This window comes from Euprymna scolopes, chromosome 10 (assembly GCF_053919585.1).
Source record: "Euprymna scolopes isolate OS-2025 chromosome 10, ASM5391958v1, whole genome shotgun sequence".
NCBI lineage: Eukaryota > Metazoa > Mollusca > Cephalopoda > Sepiida > Sepiolidae > Euprymna > Euprymna scolopes.
In genome coordinates, this window is record NC_136491.1 from 26,309,646 (window position 1) to 26,326,411 (window position 16,766).

Genomic DNA, 16,766 nt, shown 5'->3' on the forward strand with positions numbered 1-16,766 from the left:
AATTATTTGTTCGGTCTTAGATTTAAATATATAAGAATGAGTTTGTATACCTACAAAATTATAATCTCTACTTATATATAAAAAAGCATATTATGTAATATCGTTCCCTGTGGACTCCGAAACAACTGGGTTGATTAAAAAAAAAAAAATCACGCAAATGTACTTCATGTGTCTGGAAATGTTCGTAGAAAGGTTTTGTATCGGAATGCCTATGATAAGTATTGAAAATGGATAATCAAAAAAATCCGATTTTAACTAAAGTTAATACCCTTATACAGCCTAATATCACAAAGTGCATGCGAGAAGTTTTAGCATCATCGCACAAGCAGTAGGTCTGGATATATAAAATCAACAGTAGATAAAACGGGCACATTCAAAATGTTTAGAGCACAACTGAACCATGATACCTGACCATCACATTTTAAACTTTAATTTTTAAGTAATTATATAAAACTAATTCTAGAAAATCAACAGTAGGTTCTCTACAGTACAATGTAGACAACAATGTATTGTGGACTAAGTCATTGCGGGGAGGCATGTGAAGCTTCCTCTTAGTGCACCACGGTGGGTCTCCAACTAGAGCAGAAGGCAATCAATTGATCCAATTGAAAAATGGGTGATTTCACCGATTTTAATGACAATTGGAATATTCGTTGATCCTCATTCAAATCTGGGCAACGCCAAATCCTTGCTAGTTAAACCAGAAAATAAACTAACATTGGTATTATTTAGCATTTTTGGTATTTGTGTTCAAAAATGTCTGACCAATAATGTGAATTTTAATTTTTTTTTTTTAACTATTTAAAACAAAGCTTAAAATCAATGTGACCTCTATTCCGAAAGTCTAACAGAACGTGCTACACAAAATGGTCGTCATGTAAACTTACTGCGTGTGCTTCGTATTCTCGTAGTGACTCACTCAAGTTCGCATTCTCTTGCTCTAGGTTGTCCATGGAATGATCTTCACCAAAGATGTTTTGCTCTGAAAAAAGATAAGTTTTAAAACATTTTTGTATGAACATGTTTTGTGATGCAGGTTATATTCAGCAATGAAACAATGCATACGTGTTATAGACAGCAGATCCGTTACGGAAAAATATAAGCGTTGGAGTTTGACTACACAAAATTTGGCTTCTTCACTCACAAGTAATCACTTCTTAAAAGCAGTATTAAATATTGGGACCCTACAGCAGTAAGTAGAGACTATGTGTCTTCTGAGTTAAGTGAAACTCGTATGAATGCTGGTGGTTAAAGCTGAGAGGACGTTAATAGCAGGATGAGGAAGGACCTTAACACCACTAAAACTAAGATCAGACTAGGAACACCAAACACCAAGCTCAAACTCTATCAAAGCTGCGTAGTATCAACACTCCTATATGGATTGGAATGCTGGAGAATGATGGAAGCAGATTTCATCAAATTTCGATCCTTCCACATAATCTGCTTTCGACGAACACTGAGGATATTCTGGCCTGAGAAGATTTACAATGAAGACCTACTAAAGAGATACTATCAAGAAGATATGGGCCTAATCATTTTACACAGAAATCATCTAATCCATTCCAAGCCCTATGGAATGGATTAGACGATTTGCATGTAAAATGATTTTCAGAATACCAAAATTTCTAAATGCAAAAGCCAATTCGGAATTAATTCATTGTTTTCCAGAAAATTACTAAAAACATTTTGAAATCGAATGAAACCCTGGATTTACAAAAGATTTTCAAAGAATTAAGTGCCTGAACAATAGTTTTTCGATAAATCGCATCCCGAAAATTTTTGTATGCAGAGCCAAAACAAATTTTCATATCACGTTTTGTAAGCTGAAAATTTTGTAAGGGTCTTTTGTGTATATATATATATATATATAAATTTTTCAGATAAAAATCTAGTGTTTCTACAGAACAGTGGATTTTGAAACAAACATTTCAAGTGAAAACATTAAATACTTACATGTGATGTCGAAATTCGTATAAATTCCCAAAATTATGAAAAATGATCCAGTAAATGTGCTAGAACCATTTTTTTGGAAAAAAAAAAAACGTAGAGACTAAATGGTCAGATATTCTCTATTTTTTCAATGGAGGATTTCATGAAAAGCAAGGGAGATAAGTCAGTTTGTCATACTAAATTGGTTGCACAACTTTTCCATATTAAAACACAAAACTTGATAATTTCTATTTTTACTGGATATATTTTTTTGCAATTTTTGTAATTTATACTAATTTCGACGTAACACGTAAGTACATTGTTTTCACCTAAAATGCGTTTTTTTTAAATCCACTATTCTGGACAAGCACCAAAAATCCTTCTCTATGTTGTTACCATACTCAACCTAATGATACAGCCCATTCTTGAGGGTTTTGCTAATACCATTTCAACCAATCGAAATTCAAAAGATCTAATTATAATAGATTCAGTGTCTAACTGAAAATGCTGTATAATATAAGAAAGGGTGAAGCCAAGATCCCATGAGTTATATTACAATATGAATTGGTTGACAAACATCTTTTCCAGCAAACTATCAAATAAAAACATATATGAAGGACTGGCTCAGGGGAAAGTTAGGTACAAAAAAAAAAAAAAAAAAAGAAGATTTTAAACTTTGGTTAAAGTCAAAAATGTCCTCGGTCCAGGGAAATAAATACTTGGAACATTCATGGTGTCATTGGATCAACATCTTCTCTACCAAACGAAAGCACATGGTGACAGATAAAAGATGTTGTCTTGAAAGCACATGTACATATGGAAGAAAAATTATCTAGATCGATGATTTAAATCTCGTGAAAAATTGCAGATAAAAGATTTTTCAGTGCATAGAGTTTCATGATCTGGGTTTCTTTCATAAAAAAAACAAACTATAATCTATACAAGAAAGAAATCATTTGTATCAATGGAAGGGGATCATGACGATGGCTAAGTGGTTAACAATATAGATCAACAATGTAGGTATGACAAGTTCAAATCCAATTCGTTTCACAGAAACATTTTCAATTAAGATGTTGGCAACCTTCATGTGGCTCTTCCTGTAAGTACCTGATGTACTTCTAGAAAAAGTTCTAGCAAGAACGATACTGAAGAAACCAATGCCAACAAAATAATCATTCATACAAAATGAATGAATCTTGCATATTATTCTTACAGCCTTGTTCAGATGAGTCTTGTTAAACTCCAAAATCTGTATAGAACTTCATAATGAACTATTTATTTAATCCATGGTGTTAGTTATTTTGTCAGCTTAAGTAAGGCTTTAATATATTCTTAGTATTGTCTGCTTTAAGATTTAAGCTTCAAACTAAAGACAGTCAGAACTTAACTTAGCACTTTATCCGTTGTGCCAAAAGTTCTGAAGAAGGTCGGATGTTACATCAAAACAGTTATCTGAATACAAATTACTAATCCACTTTTAAGTTTTGAATTGTATGAAACCATTCCTACCAAATTTCATGTTCTTATATCTAATATCTTAAAGTATTAGACAGTCACACATGCATATCTCTAATATAGAGATATAGTTATATATTTATAAAATATACTTACTGAGCGATTCATAAAATTCTTTGTCGATATCTTCAAAAGAGTCAGAACCAGCCATATAACTCTTGTACGCTTCTACCATATACTTATAAGTCAGCTGAAAAGAAAACATTAAACAAATTGACGAAATAGATTTTGACGTTTCTGAATTTTTGAGATGAGGATTGGTTATTCGTATTATTTGGATTCATCGAACTACTGTTCTCGTCTTGAGTGTGATTTTCACAACGTTTCGATCAATGTAACTTTCAAGTGTATCTTGTCAAACTTGGGAATTTTAACGGAATTTCAAGCGGAACCCTTTATTTACTTCACAGGGGTAGCATGCTCTTGTTCCCTCAGCCATGACTGGACATAGGTCCTAAGTAATTCACAATTGTATTTTTTGGTCACCCACACTGAAGATTGAACCTTCTGCCCTCAGGAGAAGGTCACTTTTTACAAGTGATTTTTCCAAGAACTCTAACCACTGCGCCACATAAAAAGTGATATTCTCCTGAAGGTTGAAGGTTCAATACTCAATGTGTGCAACCGAAAGATACAATTGCGAATTACTTAGGACCTCTATCCAATTTTGGCTGACGGACTAAGAACATGCTACCCCTGTGAAGTAAATAAAGGATTCCGCTGGAAATTCCATCCAAATTCCCAAGTTCGACAGAAACATTCCTGAGGTCAACAAAGATACACCTGAAGAAGGTTGGAGGTTACATCAACCAAAAAGTTATGAAAACCATACTCAAGATGAGAACAGTAGTTCAATGAATCACAAAATACGAAAATAGATTTTGTTTGTGAAGGATAATGTTTGCAGTTACAGGGACATGACGGATTAATATGCATGAGAACCTCTGTGGCGTGGTCCCTGGCTTAGGTAGGGTCATTTTTGGAGAATGATGGCGTCTTTGGGCATTGCAAAGAACCATACCAATATAAATTGTTTATAAAAGTTATGTTTTAACCAAGAATATATATATATATATATATATATACATACAGATGCGCATTTTAAAATGAAACCCGAGAATAGAAGGATCACCAACTAGTAAGCACCAAAACAAAAACAGAATTTTATTTTGTAAATGAAAAACGGAGAAAAAAATTTTATATCTAAAATTTTATAATATAAAAGTTATTTTCAGTCTGTGTGTTTTATGCCAACTCGTGTTTTGTAAAGAAAGAATAAGTAATCATAAGGCTTACAAATATATTCATATGTGCATATATAAGTAATAATATATGTATGTTAACATTTGGCAGCATGGTACTGTGTATGTGTGTTGGTTTACCTAATTCTAGTTAGTGTGTATAGGTGTGCGAGTTGATGCCGGCTTGTATTCAAGTCATTGAAGATACCTTTTCGTCTCCTCCATGGACAGCATACATTCTTAATCTCACTACACCTCTTCTTCCCTAATAAATTAGGCTATACGATAACTTAAATAACATCAGAAATATTCTGAATCAAGTCTCCCCTTGCTGTTATTTTAGATCATTTGAAACCAATAGTAGCAAGTTTTAGTCTCCCCTCCACGAAGGCCAGAGGTATTGGGGAAATATATATCAGTAATCTGTAGTAATAAATAGTTATCTATAGTGATAAGTAGTAAAATTGTACATTAAAAACAAGAGGTTTAAGGCTCGGAAAATTCACACCAAAATTGTCCACAAGGACCCGTAGTGTAACACAAGTTACTAGGTAAAATTTAGTTGTTAGTGAAACTCTTCTGGGGTTTGAAGGTTCAATCCTCAGTGTGTGCAATAATCAGAATACAATTGCGAATTACTTAAAACTTCCATCTGGTCATGGTTGACAGAACGAAAGCATGCTACTACCCCTGTAAATTAAATAAAGGGCTTTATTTGAAATTCCAGAGTTTGATAAAGATTCCAGAGTTTGACAAGATACACCATCAGAAACATACACATATATTGCAGTCAATTATAAAATAAGTTTTTAGGAAGACAGAAATATAAAAAAAAATTTGATTACAATTTACATTTAAAAATAAAAAGTATTATGATTCAGAGGGGCAGTCTAAATCCTAAATAAAGAATTTAGTTCGAAATTTCATGCAGATTTCAGAGTTTGACAAGAGACATCTTAAGAAGGCCAGTATACTGGCCGAAGTAGCTATAAAAAATTTAAGATGAGAACAGTCAGAATAATACAAATTATATTTTTGCTAAAATTTATTCAAAATATTTTTTCTTTTGTACTTGTTGATGTGAGCCCAAACCAAGGCAAAACCAGGTAGGATATAACCACTTATATTATTGCCAAAATAAAAAGCAAATATAAGCTTTCAAATAATTTTATAAAATATTTTAAAAAGAAAATAGTGGCAAATAATCAGGTTTTCCATTTACCTTAGTGTGAGATGTACCATTAAAATCCACCGGGAAAATAAGGCTGTCTAACTCTTCATTCATAGTCAAACCAGTCTGCAATGAAACATTTAAAAAAATAAAAAATGAAATAAATAAAAAAGATCTTGTATTTTTTAGGGAATTTGCCCGCGTTTCTTCAAAATGACACGAAACCATCCCCTTTTGCTTAAAGTAGTTGATCAATTTACATGATTTTTGGAATATGACATTTTCGTTTTGTCACTAGTAGGTACGGCATACAGATTAGTTTTGTTTTTAGTATAGGGATGAATTCTGAACAAGAACCATAAAATCTATTTAGGTAACTCCACTAAGAAAAATTTCCAATTAATTTCAAAAAACAATTGAAAATGGATTCTCAAGAATCTAACTGAAAAACAAAGAATTGTTGTTTCTATTATCAAGCACACAATATATGTAAATTCATATTTGTGTTTATATATACACATATTTGAAGCAAATTTTAATGGAACAGATTTCCATCATGAAAATAATACTTTCTATTTATTTAATACTTAAAATATGCTTAAATATATTTTAATTTGTCCAGATTTTGTATATATTCAGTCATGATTTCAAAAGTTTAAAAAAAAAAAAAAAAAAAAAAAGAGGGGGGGGTAGGTTTAGGTGCCATCAGCTAGAATCCAAACTGAAACTGTAGCATTCAAAGCTGGTGACGTTACCACTGTACCAATGTGACATAAACCGATTAATAATTAAAAATAAACTAAGATGAATGTACAAAATGTAAAACAATTTTTTTTCCTTCAATTTTGACCCATTTTTGACCCCTTAAAAATTTTTTTTTCAACCGGCTAAATAGACACATAAAAGAATGTAAAAAATCCAATAATTTGATGCTCCTAGCGCCATTCTGCGACTTTCAGTTTTGGAGGAGATAGAGTTTGATAATATGGAGACAGACCAACATATAGTTGCTTATATATTATATTTTAAAAGGAAATCAACTCTTTGCTCCTTGTTATCTCCCTTGATTAAAACAGAATTTTGGAAAGCAGTTTTCTGGCCCTGGATTTGGGCAGCCAACAATGGAGAAAACATTTCAACAGATGTTTGCTCATCAACTGCCAATTAAATACATCCTCATTTCAAAGTCATTTCTTTTCAGTTGTATTTATATAATAATTATTAGTTGGCCAATTTATATGATTTTTGGAATATATTTTTATTTCAGTACGTATATCATACAGAATTTTCTATTTTTTTTTTTTTTTTTGTATTTTAATATAGAGAAAATTCTAGACAAGATTTTAGTAGTGACTGTCGATTTAATAGTGTTGTCTTTGAAACATATGGGAAAGATTTGTGCTGAAGAGTTACATACTGGATATGCAGAGTGCAGATATTTGCTTCCTGTTTTTTAGACAATGTATTCCTGAGTAAATATGTACAGATTTTTTGTGTTGTCTGCTAAGAATCTATGGCCTACCAACCAAAACTAGATTTGATTTTGCCTGCAAGGAATTTAAAAGTTGATGACATTGCGTTATGACTGACAAGTATTTGTGTGATCAGTTTAGTCTGGCTGCTTTGAGGTTTTCAGCTCAATAACAATACAAAATACTGTATATTTCAGCATGTAAGACGACTAACAGTTAAAAAAAATCTTTAAAAACCAATATTTCATAAGATACCGGATGTTGAAATCTCTAGCATAGGCTAAATAAACATGGTTTTATGATTTAGCAATCGTCTTATTTATACCCATATACAATAAATTTATGAAAATTTGCTCCAATTTTGCACCTCGTCTTATCTGACAGTCATACACCAAAATATACGGTACTCAGTTTCGTTAAGAAACCTTTTCTGATTGGTTAAGTTTTGATTTCAGTAACCAATTGAAATTGAGTATTTTGTAAAAATTAACTAATCAGAATTAAGTATTTATGACAATTATTTTGCTGCTGCGACAACTACTGTTATTACTGCTGGAAATAAAGTGCAACAAAGGAGTTCAATACAATTTTTGTAATCCAATTTTAATTGTTCATATATTTCCTGCTCAGTATCTTCCTATGATATACTTTAATATGTAGATCTTATGGCACATTTTTTATGTGTATATTTCCCCTGTATATAAATCACAGTTTTTGCAATCTAACTTGTGCAATCCTGTAAGAGAATCAACAAAACTCCTCTTCACCTATACCACAATGAACACCGACAATTTCCAGCTCACGTGTACTCTCCCAGCTGTAAATAATGTAACAGCCTGTCTTCCTCAATTCATCTTAAATTAGTTGTTCTCATATGCAAATGAATGATACCTATAAAAAACTAAACTATAAGCACAAGTTTTTTTTAAATTTTTTTACTGAAAATAGAGTGCCCAACGTGCAAAACACTTCACACTTTAAAGCTGTTATTAGCCAAGTTAGTATAGTATTATCTACAGTCTTAGTCGAAAATAGAATATTCTAACATGTATACTTACTGTATAGCTACTCACTTCGTTAAAAGATAAATTCATATATCTTTAAAAGTGAAAATATCTGTGTGCGTGTGTGTGTGTGCATGTACATTTCCCTACCAAATAATTTTCAGTTTAAAGACGAGATTTGGCATAAGGGGTATTGAGATTTGGGAAAATCTTTTTAATCGGTTAAAGGGTCAAAGTTCAACAATTTGACCTTTGAAAACTCTACCAAACTCCTTGGCCAATATTGGGTCTAAACACTTGAAATTTTAAATGTAGGTTATTTGGACATGGATCAAACTTTTTAATTTGATTTGAGTCCAAAAAATAAATGTTAAGGGGTCAAAGTTTTAAAAAATTTGACCTCTTCAGTCTACCAATTTACTCAGCCAGTTTCTGGTCTAAACATTTGAAATTTTACATAAAGGGTATTCAGAGACAAGGCAAGCTTTTTAATCGGTTTGGGTCGAAAATTTGAGCTGTCAAGGGGTCAAAGTTCAAAAGATTTGACCTTTACAGTGTCTAGCAAACTGCTCAGCCAATTTTGGGTCTAAACATTTAAAATTTATACATAACAGGTCTTCAGACATCCGGAAAGCATTTTAATCAGTTTTAGGGGCGAAAATTTGGCTTCCAAAAGGTCAAAGTTAAAAAAGTTGACCTTTGCAGATCCTACCAAATTCCTCTGCCAATTTTGGGTCCAAAGACTTGAAATTTTAGAAGTAGGTAACTTGGACATGGGTAAAACATTTTGATTTGAGACCAAAATAATAAATCTTAAGGGATCAAAGTTTAAAAAATTACCTCTGCGATTTCTACGAAATTACTCAGAAAATTTTTGGTCTAAATATTTGAAATCTTACATAAAGTATATCCACACGTAGGGCAAGTTATGAATAGTACATAGGGCCTGAGCAAAGCCTGGCTGAACTGCTAGTAAATAATATCCAACTTTTGGTTCCATAAGGATATTAACATAACTCCTCTCCAAGAACATTACCACCGCACTGACCAACAAAAAAATCTCAGCTCTAATGTTCTCTCCTAACTTTCAAAAATGCAACTGCTGGTCTTCCTCAATTCATCCTTTTGAAAATAATTGTTCTCTTATGCAAGCAAATGCTACCTTTAAAAGAATATTTAACTATAAACACAAATTCTTTCTTAGACTAAAGCTAGAATGTCTAACATACGAGGCGGCCAATTTGATTTTACTCTCATCTTCATTCAGATGTTGTATAAAAAAGTACCTTCATAAAAAAAAAAAATTTTTTTTTTTTAAAGATCAATACAAATGGTTTTTGTTTTGTTTCAAAAATAAATAAAAAAATAAGATTTAAAATAGACTCACATTAACAAGATGCACAAGCCAAACGAGTGCAGCCAGTACAGTCGGCCATGTATGTGGGCTACCAACAGCGAACATTGAACTGCGGCTAATCGTGAATGGGTAGCCAATCAAACGGAGATATTTAGGAATTTCCTCTTCATATCTGTCTGAAACTTTGTACTTGTATTCAATGGTCTTCACAATAAACTATGAATAAACAAAAATGATAAAATACAAATAAATACTAAAGTTTAAATAAATCATTTTCATGTGCAAAATTATATATTATTAGTAGGTTGCCCGGCATTGCCTGGTCATAAAATACACTTAAATATGAGATTTTAATTTATACAGATTTATTTATGGAATCAATTCTCTATCGATTATCATATTGTACCCAATATATAGTAGCGATTTCAAAAGTAAAAATAAATAAATAAAAATAAATAATAACTTGGATGCTATCAGCCAGAATCGAAACCAAAACAATTAGCGCTACAGCATTAGTAGTTACCATCTGAGCTAAATCAGAAAATTTTTTTTTTAATATGCCTTAATTAAATGCTTAGTGATTTTATAAATTTTATTTTCATTATTTTGATATTTCTTAAATTATTATTTCATGTATTCACATGTTATAAAATTTTTTTTGTTATGTATTAATTTTCAGTATTTATTTCAACAGTGCTCAATGTGAACAGAACTAGGTAGTAATTTATGAAAATATATGGCAATTAAGCTTTACAGAGGTTTCCACATTTCATCCTCAGAATGCACTTTAGCCCGAGGATTCCCTATGGGGATAAAACACGGAAACCTCTGTATAGTTTGTCATAAATATAATTTCATAACTTTATATATTAGTCCAAAATGTATCATCTTGATTTCAAATAATTATGTACATATGTAGGTTAAATTTTATAAGAACAGAAAGAGATGTAACAAGCATAAAAAAGAAAAAGAATTACCATTTACTTCATTGGTGAAGCCTGAAATTCATTGAAGATTTTTTATTCATATTTTAAATTATTTGTTGTATTGGCTTTTGTCAACTAAAGAAAAAAATATCTGGTCTTATCCAACAACCTTATAAACTATTTCTATGTTAGTACACGTCTGAAGAAATGAACTAAGACATTTCACAAGATGGTAGACTAAAATTATCTTCTAAACTAATATATAAAAGGCAAAATGTGTGTGTGTGTTTGTACGTCTGCCAAAAACTTTTGACAAGCGCAACAATCCTGACCACATTGGTATCATTTTGAAGATCAATGTTTTGGATAACAAAAATCGAAAAATTGGCATAAACATTAATTCCTTCACTCAACTGGGCAGTTTTTTTTTTTTTTTTTTTTTTTTTTTTTTTTTACAAGGGAGTTCTTGCGTTGACATTTTTGCAAAGTCATTGTCTCGGTTGGATTGACTACAATTAATTTCAATGCTCAGGACTTCCAGTTGCAGCACCATGGAAACAACAGCTAAGACGTCACTTTTTTTTTTTCTCCTTCGCGTTACGAGTTCGAGCCTGTTTGCCTACTACCACTTTCTTTTAACAACACCTCTTTCCACCTAGGCTGCCTACTGTGGTTTTGACCCCTCCCCCACTTTTTTTAGGGGGGGGGGTCCTTACTACACCACCTACACACACCCGGGCACCCACGCTAGTCTAATCTATAAAAGGAAATCAGTCTAAACTGCAAGTTTTGTTGTTAATATATCAAAATTAAAAAAACATTTGTTCTTCAGGATGACCATTTCATCATGGTTTGGTTGTCTTATAGTGGATTTTATTGTTTTTGTTCCTTGCCCTGTAGAACATGAATGACTTTTGCAATAGGAGAGGGAAAAGTGTTACAGCATTAATGTTTGGTACATTTTAAGTTAGGAAACCAGTCAGGAAGTGGAGGAGATAAAAAGAGAAAGGGGAAATGGGAAGAAAGAAAAAGAGGAAAAGGTTGATTGTTTTTGGTTCTGCACAACAATTGTTTTGCAAAAAGTAGAAAAACAAAAAGCATCAATGTTGAGTGCATTTTGTCTCAGGAAGCCTGATCTGCTAACAACGTAGACAAAGGGGAGTTAACTCTAAATTCGTTTAGATATTTATTTCCCTTTTTTTTTTCTTTTAAAACCAAAATATGATTTTCTAACGATTTCCTCAATAACTTCAATATCAAGTGAATTTTAGAGTGTAAGAGCTTATTTCAGCCCATGGAACATTAAACAATTTTTTTTTTTATATATCTTGTAAATATAATAGAAACAATTCATCTATAATATAAATCTCACCTGTCTTTTTAAATGTATGTATGTTTGCATATCTCGCAAAAATTTTTGATAGAGGCAATGGATTTTCACTAGATCGGTGTCATTTTGAAGCTCGACCCTTCGGACAACAAATATTGAAAAATTAGCTAAAAACATTAATTCCTTCACCCTCAGCTGGGCACTTTTCTATAAGAAGTGGGGGGGGGGACGCCTTTTTTTGCCGATATTTTCGAAAGTCATCACTTCTTTACGATTGACTAGCCTTAATTAAAACATTCGTCACTTCCGGTTTGGCAATGGGCGCAACAGCAAAGACATCGCTTTTTTCACGCCCTTTTCCTCTTATGCGGTACGGGTTCGAGCCTACCTAATACCATCTTTTTTTTTGCTCAACACACCTCCAAACACCCAGGCACCAAGGCTGGTATTTATCTAAATAACAAAATTTGTATTAGGTAGCTATCTTGGGTTTTTAAGAAATAAAAATTTATTTTGGAAGTAGATTAATGTAACATCGGTTCATAGGCTCCTAGTATGGCGTGGTTGCAAAAATACCTTTTACAAAATTATTACTTAAAAAAAATTCTACAGTAATTATGCAATTTGATTTTACAAATAATAGCTAGCAGGGAGACCCGATGCTGTCTGGGAGTGAATGAGTATCAATGAATATTTTACATTTGATATGTTTTATCATCAAATCGATTGATTGCCTGCTCTAACCAGGGACTCACTATGGTGCACCAGGAGAAAGCTTCACATGCCTCTCTGCAGTGACAGTCTATAATATACTATAATTTATATTGTTCTATAGAGAACCTAATGTTGATTTTAGAAAATTATTTTTAGATATAATAATAGCTTGAATTAAAGCTGAAATGAAGTATCATGGTTTAATTCATTCCGAATGCACCCGTCATACCAAAGAACCTACCATGGATTTTATATGCCAGCCCCTTCTGCTCTTGTGGTGATAAAACTTCTCAAATGCACTTGTGATGTGAGGCTGTATAAGAGTTAACTTTGGCCAAAATCAAATTCTTCCTTATTTAAATCGTAAACAGTGATAATAATAATAATGTGTTAATAGTGTGATGGGGTCTGAAATTTGAGCCTGGTTTTCATTTTGGGAAAAGTTAAGTCACGTGGCACTTGGCCGATAGTGCCATATAATAGTGACCATTTGAATGAACATCAGCATGAGCAAAAAAATCGTAAATAAATAAAAAAATGACAGGAAAAGATTTTGGCAGATAGGTAGGGGGGGGGGTCGGAATAAAAACTAATAATAACACTAAAAACTGTACTTGCGCATCTATATTATGGTGAAATAACATTTAGAAACCCATTCTTAATATGGGGAGGGTGTTTTGTAACTATTTTGTACAGTCACCTGATAATGTAATAAACAAATATTGTAAAAATTGAATTTAACTTGAAAATACCATTAAAAAAGAAAAATAGTGCAGCAACAGATGCATAAGCACTAAAACTTATCAAGGTAGAAGAGCAATTTATATTGCCTTTGGTAGCATTTGTTTGCCATATAATTATTTTTTTTACCACTTTTTCAGTTCATTATCTATAGCGATAATTGCTTGAAAATTCTTTCACCTGTATTTGTGTGTGTGTGTGTGTGTGTGTGTGTGCGCGCATGAGGCAGTACAAAGAGCGCTATGATGTGCTCTCCTTCAGAGTTTCGAGAATTGCTCAAAAAGCCATGAAGAAATGAAAAATAAGAGAAAAAAAATTTGAAACGTGGTCTTTTCAAAACTTTTAATGGGGGAGGGGCTAAAAGACAGCACGGATCAAAACAGAGATGGCTGTGTTATTTGCTGTGACACCGTACTACATGACCTAACTTTTCCAAAAGTGAAAACAAGGCTCGAATTTCAGACCCTATTGTGCTATTAGCCCCAATAATAATAATAAACAGATTCCCAGGCAATGTTGGATAGAAACAGCTAATTATTATTATTGTTCTTTAAAAGAATTTTTTTCTTTTTTTTAATGAAGCATACCATTTTGATGATAAAAAAAAAAAAAAAAAAAAAAAAAAAAAAAAAAAAACTTATTTTATTTGGATTATTTAAATTACTGTTTGGGTTATATTTATTTTGTGAAAATAACACTCTAGATGAGAACAGTAGTCTGAATATTCCAAATACAAATTATCAATCTTCATCTAAAAAATTCCAAAACAAAGAACTTGTAATTCACTAGATTTAGCCTACAAAAACGATAAAAATTGAAAACGTACCTCAAAAACTTTCAGGAAATCTTTGGTTGTTGGTGATAGCAACATCTTTGGAGTAAGATTGTTTGGATAACCGTGTGCTGTCAAAAACTAGAAGAGAATTTGTCAATTTAAACATGATATAGAAAGATTTGAAGTGAAATTTCAGTTGCAATTTTTGATATTGATGAGAAAATATCAACATAAGGTCTTTCAAGATAGATTTAAATGCCTTGTGCTGTAAAGTATAAGGCGTTATCAAAAGTGAAAAGAAAAGAGTTTACAGGATCCATATGAAGAAAATGTTTTGTCTGTATGTGTGGACTTTTAGCGAGTGAGTTCATGAGATTGTATAAGCTGTTGTTGTTTAGTAGTTAATGTAATGAACACCAAGTACATCCAGGTACTTACAAAAATACGATTAGCTGATTAATTCATAAATACCAACTACTGGAGCTGCCTAGGAGAGACGTTGAAAGGTACGCCGCCAGTCTCACACTGAGGATTACTCACTCCGACCACAAACACTTGTTCAGTAAGGCGACTTACAAGATTACTATTCAAAACTTTAGCATAACCTATTCGGCTACTTCAAACGAATACATCACTTTCATAGGACATATCAATAGTCAATAACAGTGACTTGTGTTGTTTACTGAAATGCACAGCCAAGCAGTCATAGCTAGATTTAATTTGCATGCAAGAAGTTTGGGTAGCAGTGACCGACATGAGTTCATTTGGTAAGCTAAGTTCTTCACTGGCAGCTGTGCTTGGCTTCCTCATGTAGCAGTAGAAGCAATTGATGAACTCCTGAAATGACTCTTTGTGATTGGTTTAAGTCTGGTATCAGCAACCAATTAAGATTAAGTATTTTGCTAGAATTGACCAATCAGTATTAAATATTGTTTCTCTGCTACTTATTTTTGTTGTCATTATTACTGTCTTATTTCACATTAAAAGATCCATCTAATCATGGATCTATCATTATGTTGCAGTCTTGCAGATTGGAAATTACTTCATAAAAAATAAATTCAAGCAATGGCACATCGAAATTAATGTAAATGATAAGATTTCATGGAGGAGGTTAATTTGTACTGCTATAGCTAACATGCAACTGTGATATTATGGATGGTCTAACCCCCTCCCCCAGACCAAGACTCCGAACAATATGAGAAAATGATTGACCAACACACACACAAATATGTTCGGAAGAGGGGTAGTTAGCTGGGAGTGTGTAGCAGATGAAGATTGCAACAAGCACAAGCAGAAGCTAATTCTCGCAGTTCGAGATTTTAAATCTATTTTCTTTCTGGATTGTCCAATCACAAACCAGCTCTTAATCACATGACCGAGTGTATAAAAGGTGAAACTGGCAACAAGCTCTCTTTTCCTGCTCTGGCTGTCAGCAGACATCACCTGAGGCTTTGGCCCCAGGCTAACGCGAGTATCACAAGCCAACATGGCTATGGAACTCTTTAATCCTTTGTCCACACACAGTACACATAACCTTTCTTTACCATGCTACAGGACTGCTCACGTCGATATGTAGACACACACTCCTAAACACATAAATACACTGATTACTTTTCTTTCTTTCTGTTAACTAGCCTATCTAATCTACATCTCAGGACTGTCTAATCCTTTTTCCCAGCTACTAACTATAACACGTGTACACTAAACTATTCAAACCTTCCACAAGCCGGTATAATATTCAATCTATCCTTACACACACTAAGCTACTAACTCGTTTCTATTTTATATATTCTTACTAATGAAGATAACCAATAGTTATTTTTTTTAAATATTAAAATGAGACTTCCTTTCGTTGTCTTATCTTTACAAGTGGCTAAGAGAATAAACATGGAAGAAGTCAGTTTCTATTGATCAGGTGTGGGGGAGGGGCAGTGACTAAGACAAAAGACTGGACATAGGCGTTCTGGTCATAAGTTAATATATTTAGGAGTCAAGGTTATTTGAGGTAGTTTGCAGCTAAGAGATCCTCAGAGATTAAGCAGATTGTAAGATTAAGTGACACTGACAAGTAACGACAATAAATAATAGCCGTGACAGACAAATTATCTCAGTTACATCTTAACTGATATATGGGAACTTAACTAAGATGATTTTTTTTTTTTTTTTTAATTTATTACATTTTCATCCCAAACAAGGCATATTGCAGGGGGCTACTATCAGGGACCCAAGTTCCAAGGGTACTATGTAGGGAGTTTAACAGCAAAATGTCTGTTCACATTACACTTGAACTTCTGCAGGAAGCAGGAAACCTGAAGAATTCCAAAGTCCTGCAGTTCTGGAGAAGAAGCTATTAGAGTAAAAGGCTTTCTTACATCGGATCTCAACAGTGTAGGAGTGGGACTTTGCTGCTTGTCGGGGGTATTTTCGTCGAGGGGATACAAGTGCTTGTAGTTCGTCAGAGCATCCACCATTAAAATACTTGTAAAACAGGCAGAGGGATGCAACATTTCATCGGTGGGACAGGCTGAAGTTTAGATAACAGTTCAGGACCTATTAGGTTGGTGACTCTTTTGGACCCTGTCCAGGAGTGA

The 16,766-nt window shown here is 32.9% G+C and overlaps 2 protein-coding genes across 4 annotated transcripts in view; one reads left to right on the forward strand and one right to left on the reverse strand.

Annotated features, from left to right (window-relative positions):
• The window catches only part of LOC145285877 (2-aminoadipate transaminase-like), a 238,921-nt gene that overhangs the window by 66,946 nt on the left and 155,209 nt on the right, over positions 1 to 16,766 (forward strand). The gene's annotated exons all lie outside the window — the stretch shown is intronic.
• Positions 1 to 16,766, reverse strand: part of LOC145285874 (kinetochore protein NDC80 homolog) — a 63,598-nt gene that overhangs the window by 32,122 nt on the left and 14,710 nt on the right. For all 3 annotated transcript variants that reach the window (XM_080134321.1, XM_080134322.1, XM_080134323.1), the window contains 5 exons: positions 14,227 to 14,313; positions 9,720 to 9,905; positions 5,908 to 5,982; positions 3,541 to 3,634; positions 888 to 982 (listed from right to left, as the gene is read on the reverse strand). In XM_080134321.1, coding sequence (XP_079990447.1) covers positions 888 to 982; positions 3,541 to 3,634; positions 5,908 to 5,982; positions 9,720 to 9,905; positions 14,227 to 14,313 — 537 coding nt within the window. The remainder of the gene's footprint in view (positions 1 to 887; positions 983 to 3,540; positions 3,635 to 5,907; positions 5,983 to 9,719; positions 9,906 to 14,226; positions 14,314 to 16,766) is intronic.